The following is a 15,930-nucleotide window of genomic DNA, read 5'->3' as shown; positions in this document are numbered from 1 at the left end:
TCTCCTTATTATTAATTTTGGGTAATGTAATCATGATGTGCCTTGGTGTGTGCTTCCTTGGGTCCAACATTTTTGGGAATCTGAGCTTCCTGGACTTCTATATCTATTTCCTTTTCCAGATTAGAGAGGCTTTCCTTCATTATTTTTTTCAAATAAGTTTTCAATTCTTGCTCTTCCTCTTCTCCTTCTGGCACCCCTATGATTCAGATGTTGGAATGTATAAAGATGTCCCAGAGGTTTCTAAGCCTCTCCTCTTATTTTTGAATTCGTTTCTTTATTCTGTTCCAGTTGAATGTTTATTTCTTTCTTCTGTTAGAAATTATTGATTTGAGTCCTGATTTCCTTCCCTTCACTGTTGGTTCCCTGTATATTTTACTTTATTTCACTGTGTATAGCCTTCACTTCTTCCTTTCTTTTGCATCCGTACTCAATTATTTCTGTGAGCATCCTGATTACCAGTGTCTTGAATGCTGCACCTGATAGGTTGGCTATCTCCTTGTTGCTTAGTTTTTTTCCTGGAATTTTGATTCTTTCATTTGGGCCATATTTCTTTGTCTTGGCACACCTGTGAAGTTGTAAGGGGTGGAGCTTAGGTACTCACCAGGGTGGGGCAACCCATGTCACTGGGTTGTGGCATTATATGTGGGGGAGTGGTCTGAGAGGGAACGATGCCACTTGCTCACTGTCGCCTAGCTTTCAGTCACTTCCCCGCCACCCACACATGAATTGTGTCCTTTCAGGTGCTGCCCTGGTGCTGATTCCTGGGTGGGTGGGCTTGTGTATGTTCTAGGACCTCGTGGGTCCCTCCAGTGGACTTTCCTGTGAGACTAGGAGTTTCTCCCACCACTGCAACCCTCACCCCTGCAACCCCCCAGATTTTTACAGCCACAGGTTTTGAGACTATTTCCCCACAGTGGAACCGTGGGTTGTGCAGTCTGTCTCAATCCCCAGTTGTTCCTCTCAGATAATCCTCATTCAAACGTGGGACTGCTTAGTCTGCCAGCCACTCCCTTGCCATGCACCTTCTCTGCCCCAGTCACCCGCTGCCCATCTCCACCCCTCATAGCAATCTGGATGAATGTTTCTTCTTTAACTCCTTCCTTGTTGGATTTCTAAACAGTTCAATTTTCAGGCAGTCCTGGTTATTTTTTGTTTTTAAATTTATTGTTATCCTTCTTTTGGTTATGCAAGAAAGTGAAGCATATCTACCTACACCTCCTTCTTGGCCAGAAGCCTAATATTTTTTAATTAATGTTTTTTAAAAAGGAAAATATATCTATGTATTGGGCTATTGTGATAAACTGGCCTATCGTCTACAAATAATAAAGCCACCTTTTCTGTTTTTCAGCCTTAAGTTTCACAGTGACTGCATTGAAATTAATCTTCTTCATACATTGGTATTTAATGGATGGTATAGCTAGGTTTGCCCAGTTATCTTTGTACATAGTTGATTAGAGAACATTTTTTAAGCTTTTAATTTGCAAAGCTTCTTCATTTACATAACCAATAGATATACAAATAGTTAGAAAAAACTTAAATATAATGTTAAGTTTGGCAGAGATTGATAAAAATGTCCTTTAACCACAAACTCCAGAAACTGCAGTGCTGTCTCTCTGTCTTTGTTCCTTTGGGCACAATCACAGTAACTTTCAAATATCCTTAGTTAAAAATTTTCCTCCAAAATATTCTTATCTCAAAATTCTTCATACATTTCTGTTATCTACGCTAAATACTTCTGAAGTTTTTCTTCATCTTCCAAGATCAGGGAAAATGGATGAATGATAACAAGTGTTGACATTATTTAATCTATTGCTTTAAAACAAGTGCCCAATTATCGGTGAAAAAGATTAAGGCATTCAAATACTGCTCTATTGGTTTCTTCTCACAACAGAAGACCGACATCTTTTGTTGTTTCTCCTGGCATTCTTTGAAATTTGATTGCTTTTTCTGAAAAAATGACCATTTCCTTAGATTTTTTTTCTAGTTAATTGCCTTCTGCACAATTTCTGCATGCTGTTCCTTCGATCAGAGTCTGATGTAATAACATTTTATGTAAAAAATTTGTCCACTAACTAATAAGTTACTGCAAGGTTACAACTGAGGTAACTATTAAATTATACCCCTGGCGAAGCATTTTATTTCTGTAGTTTTTTCCTTGGTTTTAACGCAATTAACAATTAAAAAAAAGAAATTTGAATTTTAAAGATATTAAAAATCAGTCAGATTCATGTATGAATTAAAATTTATACATACTGAACACAATATTATGTCTCCAATTTGCCCTCTGTTTCATAATGTATTCTAAATAATCAACATAAACAGAAACTCTTAAGTGATCACATAGAATGACAGAATTGAAGAAACTGAACCTCTGCTTCTTTGTATTTCTAACCACTCTGCTGTCCTTGTTTATTTCCAACCTACTGTTGGAATGTAGGGTAGCTGGTTCTGTGGGTTTGGAAGACCCAGATATGCCTGAAGAAACTTGAATGATTCCAGCACTAACTTACTTACTTGAAAGTGAATGCATGCAGCTGAGTCTATGAGTGTTATGGGCCTGTGGTATAACTATGGGTTCTTTCTTTTCAAGTATAGTTTATGTACCATATTTTATTAGTTTCAGGTATATACTATAATAATTTTACATTTATATACCTTAAAATGTAATCACTACACTAAGTCTAGTAAACATCCGTTACCATGCAAACCTATCACAATATTATTGGGGTTCTTTAAATTAATTTCCATGTAGAATATGTATGATGCTTATGAAGGTAACATAAATGTGCTAATTTGAAACAGGTGGATGATAAAACATCAACAATTGCAGCAACAAAAGTTTTTGGGAAGGAGGATTTCAGAGTGGGAAAAAAGGAACAGAGATACTTAATGGTGTCATTGAGACTACTGCTAGAGTTCTCGCAATCTGATTTAATAAATAAAATCTTGCATAAACTTCTGTACACGGGGTATTTTCTTACTTGCAGCTGGATGCTTTCTGACACCCTTTACAACCTGTCATATTTAGGAAGCTGCTCCTGGATGGTGACACTCCATGTGCCCTATCTTTAACCCCTCACCTCCTTCCTCTTCATCTTTCAATGCAGTCTGCCTTTGCCCCCACTAGCATCTGAACTGGTTCATGTCAAAGATACCAATGATGCTTTGCTGCTGAACCCAAGGGGCACTTCTCAGCCTTGGCATCTTTTATCTTTTGACACTGTTTGCCAGCCTCTCCTTCTCAAAATGTTCTCTCCCCTTAGCTTTCATGACACCTCTCCAAATAAATATATTGTTTGTTGTTGTTTTAGTTAAATGTTTGACCTCTCTACTTTGTAAGCTCCATAAAGGCAGGAACCTTGTCTATTCATTGCTTTTCCAGTGCCTGGCCTATAGTAAGTACTCAGTGAACTTGTGTAGATAAATAATACTTTACTAAGGAAAGTAATTACTCATAGAACCTTAAGTACAGGAAAGGCTTCAGTAGATGAGTATGTAGTTTGTGCTTGGTTGGTGGCAGAGCTGGGAAAGGCAAGTCATCTGGCTTTCAGACCAGTAGTGGCCTTTATACCACTTTGCCACCTCTATGCTTCCTGACATGCTAATCTTACAAAATCATACCTGGGTAAAATATAATTAAGTAATGTGTTTCCCTTTTATAATCCATGATGTAGCATCTATAAACTACTGGCCTATTTTAAAGATTCTTTAATGACAGAGAGATAAACAAAAGCATGATGATGATTTTTATTTTTACATGAAGATTCACCAGAGGAAAGTATAATTAACTTTTGGTCCTCTACTTTTTTGAGACTTTGGCTAAAGGATGCTATTTGTGTGACTGAAACTTTCTTCCTTTCATGGCTGCCGTGTTCCCCAATAATGCCAACCTTTCTCTTTGTTCAATTCAAATAGGCACAAAATCCTCTTATGAAAATTGCAGAATCTAATCTGTCTGCTACTTAATGTATCACACAGCTTTCTTTAAAAACTTTTTTCTGTCACCTTTCCTATTTGTAGAAAAGGATAAAGACAGATTAGTTAGGATGTGACTATTAGTACCATAACGCCCACAAACATTTTGATAATGTGTTGACTGGAAAGTGCTTTTGCATTTCCAAGAAGCTTTCCAAGCTCTAGAAGAAAGTGTCCATCATTCACCATCATATTCTTGAGAACATTTTCCTAAGCTGTAGACACGGCTCCTGCATATCACTAGGGTACTTTCAAGCCCTAGTTGTCTGCTGCTCACAGCTGACCCTAACTCTGGGCCCATTCCTTTGAGGCCTCTCTGAGTATACAGTTCACTTTCCAGAAGCTAATGGTTTTAGTAGGCTCTTTTGAGTCAATGCTCTCATCCAAGAACTGGCTGATAGGCCATCAGGAGCAGAGAGCTTCAAGAAATGAAGCTCTCCCGCTTCATTTCTTTTGCTCTCCCGCTCTCTCTCAGGACTTCCCTCCTTGTCAGGAGCTCTCCTTGCCCCTGGGCTTCAAGGCTTCTCTTTCTACCCATCCTTTCATTTCCAGCTGTTAGGACTGATCAGTTTAGTCTCTGATGGGTCATAGTTCAAATTACCATGGGAGAAATTCTGGTGAACTTGGGTCATCTTTCCGTAGCCAAGTTGTTTATAGGTCATTGGTCAACCTCTGGATTGGCTGATGCCAAAGCTGGTAGGTAGGCCAAGACCACTGGCTAGGTGGAAGTGGGGTGCTGGGGTGACCTACAAGACCTAACAGCACCTAACATACAAAAGAGGGAATGAGGGCAACTTCTAAAAGAAAGCAGGACAAACTTTTTTAATATGCTCTGGGTAGGATTTCTTTACATGTTTAATATTCATCTAATCATTCTATTTTTTTATTAATCTATTTTAGTGCTATATTAACTGTATGACATGAATTCAATGCTGTACATTGCTTCTTATTATTATAGCATCAAAAAAAAAAAAGAGAGAAAGAGAAAAGAAAGAACCTGGAGGAGTCTTGTTTTACAGAAGAGGAATCCAGAGGTAGTAAATAGATATTCTAAGGTTATAGGGCTACAGAAAGGCAGAAAATGAGAATCGGGACCTCTTGATTCCCATCCATAGTCATTAACCCGCACCTAATAGCAGAATTAAAATATAGGGTCTGGATAATTCTTGATAATTAGGAAATGTTACCAGAAGGATTGACTCCTTTTCTTACTTAAGAGGGCAAAGCAAAGAGAAATGAATGTCATGTTGAAGTGTTCTAATATATAATTACTTTTATGAAACATTTAAAATACAAGCTAGACACCTTTTCAAAACTTGCAAGAAATTATTTGAAAATCTATTTTAATTACAGATCTTATCATGTTTCACATTCATCTTTCTTTAATACCTAGGAGAAGTTCAATAAATGTTTAACAACTGTATAATAAATTATAAATGATAAACTACCTTTTACCAAAAATGTGATTTACTCAGTCAACTAAACCCAAATAATTTCAAGAAGTATATCGAAGAATTATTTCTAAATGGAACTTTTTCTTGCTGTACCCAGCGCTAAGGGTAATCCTGTCAGCTCTTAAGCTCTTGTTTGAGCTGTTTTGTCAAGTGCTTTGTGAAATGATACTCAGAAGAGCACAGTGTGGTGTCAACTTGCATTAATTCTTCCCAAAGAGAGGTGCTCAGTATTCAAACGGTGTCTGTACTGGCACAATCTACTTCTATTTCAGCTTCATTTCAGAAGGTTTCCAAGTATCGCTTCCTTTGAAAGACTGTTTTTTTTTCCCCCCCGCAAGTTCTCTTCTAAAACAACCATTGAAAAGACAATAATAATGTCTCATAAAGCTGCTTTCAGGGAGGTCATCAAGAAAATAAATATTTCAGAGAACTGAATAAAATGTTATATAGCAACATTAAATTTTACTATTTTCATCAAAGATATATTGTAAAAAATCAAAACTATTCTTCATCAACTAAGATGTTTCCAATGCAGTGAATCCATTAACAGTACTGCATTTGTTTTTATGTAAAACATAATTAATTGGTTTTCAGGTAATAAGAACCACATGCATATGTTTCTAAAATTATATAATGTCTTTAAAAATAAAATGAAATTATATAATGTCCTCTAATTCTATTGCAATAATGATTATATATTAGCAGACACCTAAATGTTTTGCTGATTGAATTTTATAAGCAACAATACAGGATAATAAAAGCATTCATTTCTAATTTCTTCATTTGAAACAATGTAAAGCACTAATCCATTATGCATGCAATCTTCCAAAGAAAAAAAGGAGACAGGTTTTAAGATTCTAAATCTAGACTTGGATGATTTTGAAATAAATCCTTGGTTTTCCCTGTTTCCCTGAAAATCAATTATAATTTTGCACACATAATTCAGTTGACTGCTGAAGATCTTTTTCAAATTTTGTCCTTTCCACTTTTTTTCTGAAGCCGGTTTCTGGTTGGTTCTGTCTGTACCAAGGGTTCTTGTATGATGATGGCTGGGTAATGTTTGCCTAATAGTTCAACTTCCACTTGTTGTCCTACCTTACTTAGCTCTACCGGGACGTACGCAAAAGCCAGACTCTTCTGGATGCTGTAACTGTAGCTTCCAGAGGTCGTGTTGCCAACCACCTGAAAAACAAGACCCAGTGATCTTCAGCGTGCTGGTCACAGCTTTGTGCCTCTCTCCTCCAGGTGAAAACATTTAAATTATAGATTCAATGCACAATCTGAAAGTTTTATGATATGCTGTCTATGGGTATAACACCAGCAGGAAAACCTCACTTTTTTGAGAAAATTAATGAAAATTTACAAATTATGAAAAGTAATTCTCAAAGTATATAGGTATATTACTTTGAAGTTTTTCATTTTTAAATAATAACATCTAGTTTCTTAATACCTGGCAGTGTTTTGCCCATTTCCATGCCAAGAGATCTAGTAGGAGGAAGAATGGAATATTTTCATTTTAAACTTAAAAAAATTCTCTTCTATTATCAGACTAGTATGGCAATAGTAAACACATGGGAGAAAAATCTAAAACCCAAATGCAAACCTAGTTAACTGTCCCTGGTGGGGTTCAGAACACGGCCTGCCGAAACAGTACTCAATTAAACTCTTTATTGATCTACAGTCAATGTGAAGTGAATGTTCTATCTGTCACTATAAATAGCATTTAGCAATTCCTGGCGATTGCCAGGCACTTAAATAAAAGTTAACTTCAACCCTTCCAGCCCTACTCGGTACATTCTAGAGAAGTAGTAGAGGCCTGGTTCCCACCCTTGTGAGCTTCCAGCCTCACTGAGGAATTAACATGGAGATACAAGGAAATATAACACAAAGTCCAGACCGTTAAGTCAGTCAACATAAGTAAGCCAGGATTTGTGCTGCACTTTGAAGGTGGGTGAAATTAGGTGGGTGGAGATGGGGCACGAAACTTTCCGGGATGAGTGGAGACATGGTGTTAGGCATGAACAATCTCACTTAAGGAGGATGAAATAGGATAACTTGGGACAGTGAAACAGAGAAAACTACTAAACAAAGAGTCAAACATAGGAGAGGAAAGCAAAAGCTTTATGCTACAAAAAAAAATTCTATATAACAAGGCTGATTAGAAGATAAGAGAATTAGTGGAACCAGATCTAAAGGTCTAAAGGAAAGTTTGAAATAGAAGGAAAAGCAGATTAAAATGTTTTTACGTATATATCAGGTTAAAAATACCACATTTAAAAATATAAAAGGAAGACAACAAAAGCCAAATATGATTTATGGCCCTGCTCAAAATGGCTTCTCCTGGCTACACAACGTCGCACTAATCCATACAGCTTCACCGTCTAGCACCCAGGGCTGTTTGTAGCTGGTGCCCCAGAACACTCGTGGACATGCATCAGCCTGGTGACCTTTCAGCTGCCTCAGCAAAGAGCCCCTACAGTCAACAGTCTTTTTATTGTATGTCTAGTCTTTTAGATGCTATACTCTTGTGAAATTAAATATAGACTCCTATCTCTGTAGCCCCAGTTTTTGAAATCCCAAGTCAGAAGCTCTCCATATCACTTCAGAACTTGTGGTAAGAACTGGTTGATTTAAAAAAAAAAATCCCATAAATGCATTCATTAGTAAAGGCTTCTCTCTTGCAGATTATTAACTGCCAGAGTATTGCTGGGATAACACACATGTTTTAAAATTGCTTTTCTCCTTTAGGTCATAGTTAAGTGATATAAGACAGTAATCTGCATCAGGGAGGTTGGAGTTTTAACTGTTGCTTTCAAAAGACTTTCTTGGTAAATTTGGTTTCACTTCCCAGACTGTAAAACAGACACCTGCTTTTTGGAAAGTTGGGAAAGCTAGCCTGACTTGCTTGGGCATCTTAAGAAAACAGGAAGAGGCCTGAGCAAGTCTCATGGCCAAATCCCCTAACTCACTAGGTCAAAACCCCAGAGTCACTGTTCTGAGACTGTGAACACCATTTCCTCAGACCCTCCTCTCTCCCAAAATCCCAGCAGTGATTGTCTTACAGTTCTTTCTACATTTGTAAGTTAAAGAAGTAGCCTATTTTCTGTGAATGCTATTTTTAAAATATTTATTGAACGCTTTGCTTTCTGTTAGATTACTTCAATTTCTCCTTTAATTTCTCACTAATCTTGAAGTTAGCTGCCCAGAGTATTTTAGAAGTCTGTCCTTTTCTTTTATCCTATTACTAAATATCCAGGGAAACATTTTTTTTTCTAGCACAAATTTTATATTGTTTCTACCTTAAAATCTTCCACACTCAATTAAATTCATTGCTTCTTTTTGCTCAGTGAATAACAAGAACAACCTGCTTAGTAGATGCTCACTCTCATATTCTTTTTTTTAGCTTTTATTTTTTATTGTTGTTCAAGTACAGTTGTCGCCATATATTCTTTGTGAAACCAGACATTGGCCTTCTTCCTACCAATGTAGACAAGTCTCATTTATTTTTAGCCTTTTCTTGTTCTTCTCTTATGAGACTTGAAGATGCCTCTAACTGACTTGGAGAAGACAACTTGGTCAGCGGCCTTTGAAGGTGGTCACATAATTTAAATTGGATGATATATTGTTTCTTTGGTTGTCCCTGGGTGTTTTAGTTTACGAATAATGAAAAAGAACACTTTCTAAATTCTCCAAACTTCCTTTTTTTTATAAACCTCTTCAACACCTACCTACCATCAAAGCTACTTTTAAAACTCAGGGAAACCCCTTCTAATTCCCACTTTTGTGCCTTGATTAAAAAAAAGATTAAACCTTATTTAAAATTATAATCCCTCCCTCCAGCACTGCCCATCTCCCAATTGGGCTTCCCTTTTCCTCTGGTGCTACTCAGTCCCTGACGGCCATTTATTTTATTCGTTATGTTCATTGTTGATCTCTGCTGCCCCTGGAATCTAAGCTCCACTGGGATAGAGATTCTAGCCTATTTTGTTCACCGCAGCAGCCCTAGTGCCTAGAATATTGCTGGCACACAGTAAACACTCGATAAAAACTTGTTGATTACATGAGTACATTTGTACCCTCTCTCTAGCCCTGCAAATATGTGCAAGAATGGAATGCCAAATACCAAAGGCAGTACAAGTCCAGACAAAATCAGGACATAAAACGCAAAAACTGTATCATATATCATATTATTCTAGACCATAAAGAGGATCAAAGAGAGTTGTCCACATGATAAAATGCTGACCCTATTAAGAGCCAAAGAGCAGATATGCTGATTTCAGAAAATTTAAGAGCGATAGTATTAGTAAAGGATCCTATAAGTCAGTTAGGCTCTCTGTAAGCAGACGGCATACTGTAGGAAAGATGAACAATATAGCATGTAAATTCAGTGCACAGATATGGCAAAGGAAAATTCAGAAATGGACTTGGGTTTCCAGTGTTCCCCCTCCCAGCTTTGAGGCATAATTAACATATAACGTTGTGTAAATATAAGGTACAGATGTCCAGGTTTTTAAACTTTAACTTGAGTACCATCATATTTAACATGCTAAGAGTCTGTCAGTTCATCCTAGTTGATGTGGGGTTGCAGACAGAATATTATAGCGTAATCTGTCGTTCCATGGCCCAGTAAAACAAAGTTGGTGGAAGGATGGGGGTGCACTGTATTATTAAGACTGAGAAAGCTGGATGAAATACAGTGAAAGTATAAAACAGAAGAAAGATGAGGTGGGAGAAATATAATCACTAGGAAAAATTAATTAGAGGTGGAAAGAACCTTGGACATTATCTTTTCCAATGGCTTCATTTTATAGATGAGAAAACTGAGGCCCAGAGAGGCTAAGATCAGGGTACACAGTTAGTTTGTGGCAGAGGTGGTTATCAGCAGAAACTGTGGGCAAATTTGAAATTGGAGGGAGAGTCTATTAAGAAAAGAGGGCTGAACCAGAGGTTTAGGATAGAAAAAGGAAGGGGAAACAGTGAGTTAAGAGTAGGAATGGTTCAAACACAAGAAAAAAGGCAGCACAATTATAGGTGAGGTGCTTGAGAAAGAGCTGAAGATCTGCTACTCACACGTATGAGAACTGTGAGTACGTAATTAGTGCTGCAGACAATGCAGTGGGATGTCAGCAGAGACAGAGAGAGAGTAAATTGGGGTGTTGGGCATGGCTTAGAAGAAAAGATAAGCAATTCAAAGTCCAACTATACCTGCGTCAGAAATCAGCTCCACCAATTATGAGCTGTGTAACCTCAAGCTACTTTACTTCTCTGAGCCTCAAAGCCTCAGCAGAATGATCAGCCTCATTAAAATGAAGGTGTCATACACATCTGGGAGGGGTGTGGTAAAATCCGATTAGAGAGTACATAAAAAACCTCCAGCACACAGTGGGAACTCTGTAGATGGTAGCTCCGTGCCCGATTGACCCATGCCTCAGCCCAAACGGCCATTTCTTTAGTAACCCAAAGGCTGGTATTTGATCCCACTGGCTTTACGCACCTCCAGTGCTCTTTTGTCACTGAAGAGATGGGGGAAATGGAAACAAATATTAAGTAGGCTGCAGGGCATGAGTAAAAACCGAGGCATGGAGTGTGTGAGTCCCTGGGTGTCGACCAAGTAGACAGACACTGTTTCATGGGAACCAACTGTTCAGGTGAAGGCCCTGTGCCCACCCCCTGGTCTAAGCTGAGTGCCCTGCACCTGCCTGACGACCCCAGCCAAAATGCAGCAACATCTTGAGTTGTACGGCAAATTGGGTTTTACAAATAGTCATGAAAAGGGGTGGAAATGAAGTCTATCATGAGTTACCTGGTTTTACTGAATATCAAAAGAGAAAATGAAATGTAGTATTCCAAAGTGAGAAGAAGGTAATTTTACTCTTCCTGAAGAACGAAGTGGTTTCTACTTTTCACTTTGCTTCCTAAGGTTCTACCCTTTATTGTCATAGGTGTTTTCATTTGGAAATTTTTTCCTGCTAATGTGTTACGGTTAGAATTGCCTTCTTCTGAAAGAAGCTAAGTCAAGAGCCAAATTCATTATAAAATCCATCTCTTGCATTCACAGATATGGATGTGGTGGGCAAGAAGATAATTTTACCCTCTACATCATATCTTCCTTGTTGTCGAATGTCTTTCAAGTTCTAGGGTTTATTTTCTTTAATCAAAGCATATGGATTTTATGTTTTCAAAAATGTGTAGCATTTTGTTTTCCTTTTAGTTAACTGATTTCTGTTTCTTGAATGTCAGCCCAGAAATCAAAAGTGTGTCATTCCAAAAAGAGATAAATAAAGAGCAAAACTTCCAAAAGGAAACAGAGAGAGACAAGGGGAGTTCCTGTTGCAGAAAAGCCCCAGTGGCCCCCAGCCAGGAGGCCCTCAGCACTCACCTTGCCCTTGTACCAGATGCTTTCATTTCCCTCCGGATCAACGTCGTCCGTTGCCAAGGTGAGGCAGACCAGTCTCCGTTTCAGCCCCTTGGCTTTAATCTGTTTCAGTGCTTGCTTTCCTATAAAGTCCGCTGGCTGCGGGAATCCAAGATAATGATGATGAATGAGTGCTCAAACGCTGTGACAAGGTCAGAGAGGCAAGCATTTAAATTTGTCTTTGCTATTTTCTTGCCAATTACACATTCAATAAAAATACAGATTGGATCAAGCGTCTAGACAAATATTTCTTAGTCCTCAAATGACAATATCGGCCACCTGTTTCTGAACAGGTTAGACTTAAGGGTACTAACTTGTGATAACAATTCCACCAGAACTACCTAGGCAGAAAACATAAGGTATTATATTGTGACGGTGGATTATGAAAGTGACCCTTGTATCTAAAGGTTCTGGGCAGTGGTCCTGGCTGGTGGCGAGCAGAGCGCTACTCAGTTTCTACCTATAGTAAGCCTTTTACAAGAAGGAAATTCAGTTTTTGAAATGTGATGCCAAAAAGCAACCCCAAAATACTTGGCGTCGTTTTCTTACTTCAGAATAATGGTCTGGGGAATGCTTTAACCTACTGAGTTGCACCCATTAGCTCATTCAGGAAATGTGTTGAGTCCTGGTGTGAGGCACGGTGCTGGGCCAGTGCGGTCACAACATTAGCCAGGCACAGACAGCTGGATCAAAGAGCTTATCTCTAACATTGCGCATTTCAACCTTTTTTCCCCTCCTTCTTTCATGCAGCACAGGACAGATGACATTCCTCTTCCTGATACACCCCTCTGGGCACACTCAGGGTTATTCCCACCGCAACACAACTGCGTGCAAGCAACAGTGTCACACGGATAACCTTGAATCTGTTTGTATGCGTGCAAAAAGGAGGAATGAGGAATCATGCAAACTTCAGGGCTTTTACATTTAGTAATAACACCTTACAACGAACAGGCGAGCAGTAACTCATCAGTAGAGACACGTAGTAAACACAGGAGAGACAACTCTATGCCAGGGACTAAGAGCAGGAGGAGTTCAGCGGCTGGAGCGCTGGGAGAGGCATGGCGTGCAGTGCGCTCAGATAAGCACCCCTGCCTGCCAGGGGAAGGGCATCTGAGACTACAAGTCACCCCTCTGCAAGCGAGATTTCATCGGGGTTACAGTGTGGAAAATTAAATTCTCAAAAACAGTTCTTACATGCAGACTAACTACTCTCTAAAAGAAAAGGGAACAACAATTTTAATTTCTTCACTGGCCAAAAAAAAGAGGAAAAATATTTCATGCCAAAAAATGTCTTCTGCCGCCAACATTTAGGATTTATACAGCTCTTTCTGCACACAAAACATTTTGGATTGGTAAGTCCCCTTAACCTCTTCCTTAAGCAGCAAGAGAGGTCCTCACATACTCTCTACCTGAGGCCCCCAGTTCACTCCTTTACTAACTCAGAACTTTCAGGGTAGGTCCACAATGAATAGTGATTTCTATGGATATTGCAACTTTAAATTGCTGATCTGGATAGGAAGCTAAAGAAAGTGTCCATTGGCCTAGGTTAAAATAATTGCAAAATGAAAGTCCAATTCTTTCTCCTTCCCCACTGTGATCCAGAAGGTAACCAAGTGTAAAGCTTTATTATGAAGCCAGATAAAATTCAAAGAAGTCTAGATCCCATGTTATGTGAGACAGGACTGCTAAGGAGAAACAAGACAAACCCATGGGAAGAGCTTCATTCATCTGATTTCATATGTGGGAAATTCATATGTAGGAAAAATTCATCATAACAGATGTCATAAACCAAAGTTTAACATTATGGTTAAAACATGGATATGTAACCATAGAAAGAACCCTATAGTAATAGCAACATTTTTTTGCTATCTTGTTAAAAGATGACTTACACTATGGCTAAATGACGACAAGGGGTAACGTTTGGAGTGTCTGCCTGTGGAGAAGCACTTGCACTGGTAGGGAGAGGCCGGCACACGCTGCACGGTGCAGCCTGCGGAGTGCCAGGAGATCCAAATAGTTGCTCTGTCTCCTGTTACGAAATCTAAACCTTTACTCTTAGAGATTCAGTAGATCTTGAAGGTTTTGGGTCTTCGTGAGTCCTCATTAGAGAGTTTTCTTTCGATCATTTCCTCAGCTGTTACCCCCTGCGGTGTATCATCTTCTGTGTTAGGCAGGAGGTACCTGGAGCTAAACAGCACATGGTCTCACAGCTTCTGTGAGGCTGCTGAGGAGATGTGACCTCTTCCCTCCACCCCCTAGACGCCCAGTCTTGAAATCGTTCTATCTCCACGATGTGTTAACACGTCAGAGGAGAGGAGGATAATGTGATAATTTGTATTAGAGCATACAAATCAGCTACACCAATTTGAAACATGACTCCATATGGGTTCTGTTTGTTCGGTGAGAGTGTAAAAGTTACAACACTTCGTAAATTCAAAGCAAGCATGTCTACTGTGTGGAGGTAGGAATGCAAACAAACATGCCACCATAGGGGTCTGTGCAGTGGGGGCTCAAGAAAGAGTGTGATCCCTTCCCTCTGAGGCGCTGCGGCCGCGTTCCCTCCGCAACAATTGTGCAAAGGATGTAGTTTGAACCGAATTGTTAAAGATGAGCTTTCATAATAGCTTCTGCCTGCGTAGCTTTTTCCAAAAGTTCTTACATTTACATTATAATTTGATCTTTGCACAAACCCATACATAGATGGTGCATTTGGGGTCTAAAAGAAGTGAGTGAATCTGGCCAAGAAATCAAGAAACTGGTTTATAATGATGCTCTCAGGAGTCCCAGCTCTGTTATTTTCGTCTTCTGTGAGGGGCTTCCACGGAGCCACCTATGCCGATATCTGCTACCCCTTTGGCCGGGCTGTGGTGAAGGATGACCACAAGGAGAGCCTTCAGAAATGGGTCCTTGTGGGGGTGCTGGATGAGAGCTTTTGGGGCGGGGGCCAGGGGGTTGAGGGAATAAGATATGCTGGAAGGGATATCTTTGCCAAATTCACAATCTCACCAAAGTCTAATCAGAGACAAAGTATCAGATAATCACAAGAAGTAGGGAAAGGAGGGGCTGGGGGACAATCCCAGAATACTTCCTTTAGAAGAAAAAAATTAAAGTGATGAATTCAGTAAAAAGAAATGTTAATAAATAATATTTACGATGCATTGAGCACTTGCTTTGTGCTAGACATAATGCTGAGGGTTGTACATTCATGAGCTCCTTTAACCCTCACGGCTTTCCTATGAGACAGCTAGTTTTACCCCAGTTTGTGGAAGAGAAAGGCCCAGCAAAGGTAGGCTCAGTTACATGGCTACATAACTTAGCACCTTTAGATTTTATCCATATGTATTTTGTAATGACTGTACCTGGAGACCATCATTGGCAGACACAGCTGTTATAAATACGTGAAAAATATTTCTTTTAAATTATTCCTAGGTAGCCTAAACCTATTTGAAATATATCCACTACCCAATAATATTTTTGTATTACATAAAAGGATTTGAAAATACCCTGAAGGCTAATATTAATGAAATTTGACATCTATATCTATATGTCCCTGAATTAGCAAGTGATCTTTTCAGCAATTTTATTCTCAGACATGAATGAAAACGACACTCTAACAAACAACAAAACCTAATGAAATGTAAGGAACCCAGACGTCCAACCCAGAGAAGAGGCAACCCCTGCCCCTTGAGATGATTCGCCCTCCCTGAGCTCCCCTTGTGCCTGACTTGGGAAGATTTAAAGTGGGGCAATGGTACTTCATTCTCATTTTACTTGGCTTTCCTCCCAAGACTGTAGATTTTACTGTATTATATAGTTATTAATTATAAATGAGAGAGGGAAAGATGACTAAAAGTAAGTGCTGTGATTGAAACTGGTGCTTTCAAGATGACCTGAGAACAGAAACACATTTCTTTAATGAGTCACTGCCAAATTAACTGTCGAAATAGCTATTCATGTCTTTGAGAGACGTACATTTCTGGGGCACTGAGACTATAGCTTAAAAATAGCCTTGGCTTATATTTTTTAATTTATTAATTTTAAAGAGCAATAAGATCTATTAAAACGGCCACTTGTGATACATACTCA

The 15,930-nt window shown here is 38.9% G+C and overlaps 1 protein-coding gene across 1 annotated transcript in view; it reads right to left on the bottom strand.

Moving 5' to 3' along the window:
- Positions 1–5,301: 5,301 nt before the first annotated feature.
- DMGDH (dimethylglycine dehydrogenase) overlaps positions 5,302–15,930 on the bottom strand; it is a 61,823-nt gene continuing 51,194 nt past the window's right edge. Inside the window, exons 15-16 of the mRNA XM_024563558.4 lie at positions 11,809–11,943; positions 5,302–6,611 (exon numbers count right to left, since the gene is read on the bottom strand). Of these exons, the coding sequence (XP_024419326.2) occupies positions 6,396–6,611; positions 11,809–11,943 (351 nt within the window). The 3' untranslated portion in view covers positions 5,302–6,395. The remainder of the gene's footprint in view (positions 6,612–11,808; positions 11,944–15,930) is intronic.

The sequence above is a fragment of the Desmodus rotundus genome, chromosome 1 (assembly GCF_022682495.2).
Source record: "Desmodus rotundus isolate HL8 chromosome 1, HLdesRot8A.1, whole genome shotgun sequence".
Lineage (NCBI taxonomy): Eukaryota > Metazoa > Chordata > Mammalia > Chiroptera > Phyllostomidae > Desmodus > Desmodus rotundus.
This window is presented reverse-complemented; position numbering and strand designations above follow the sequence as displayed.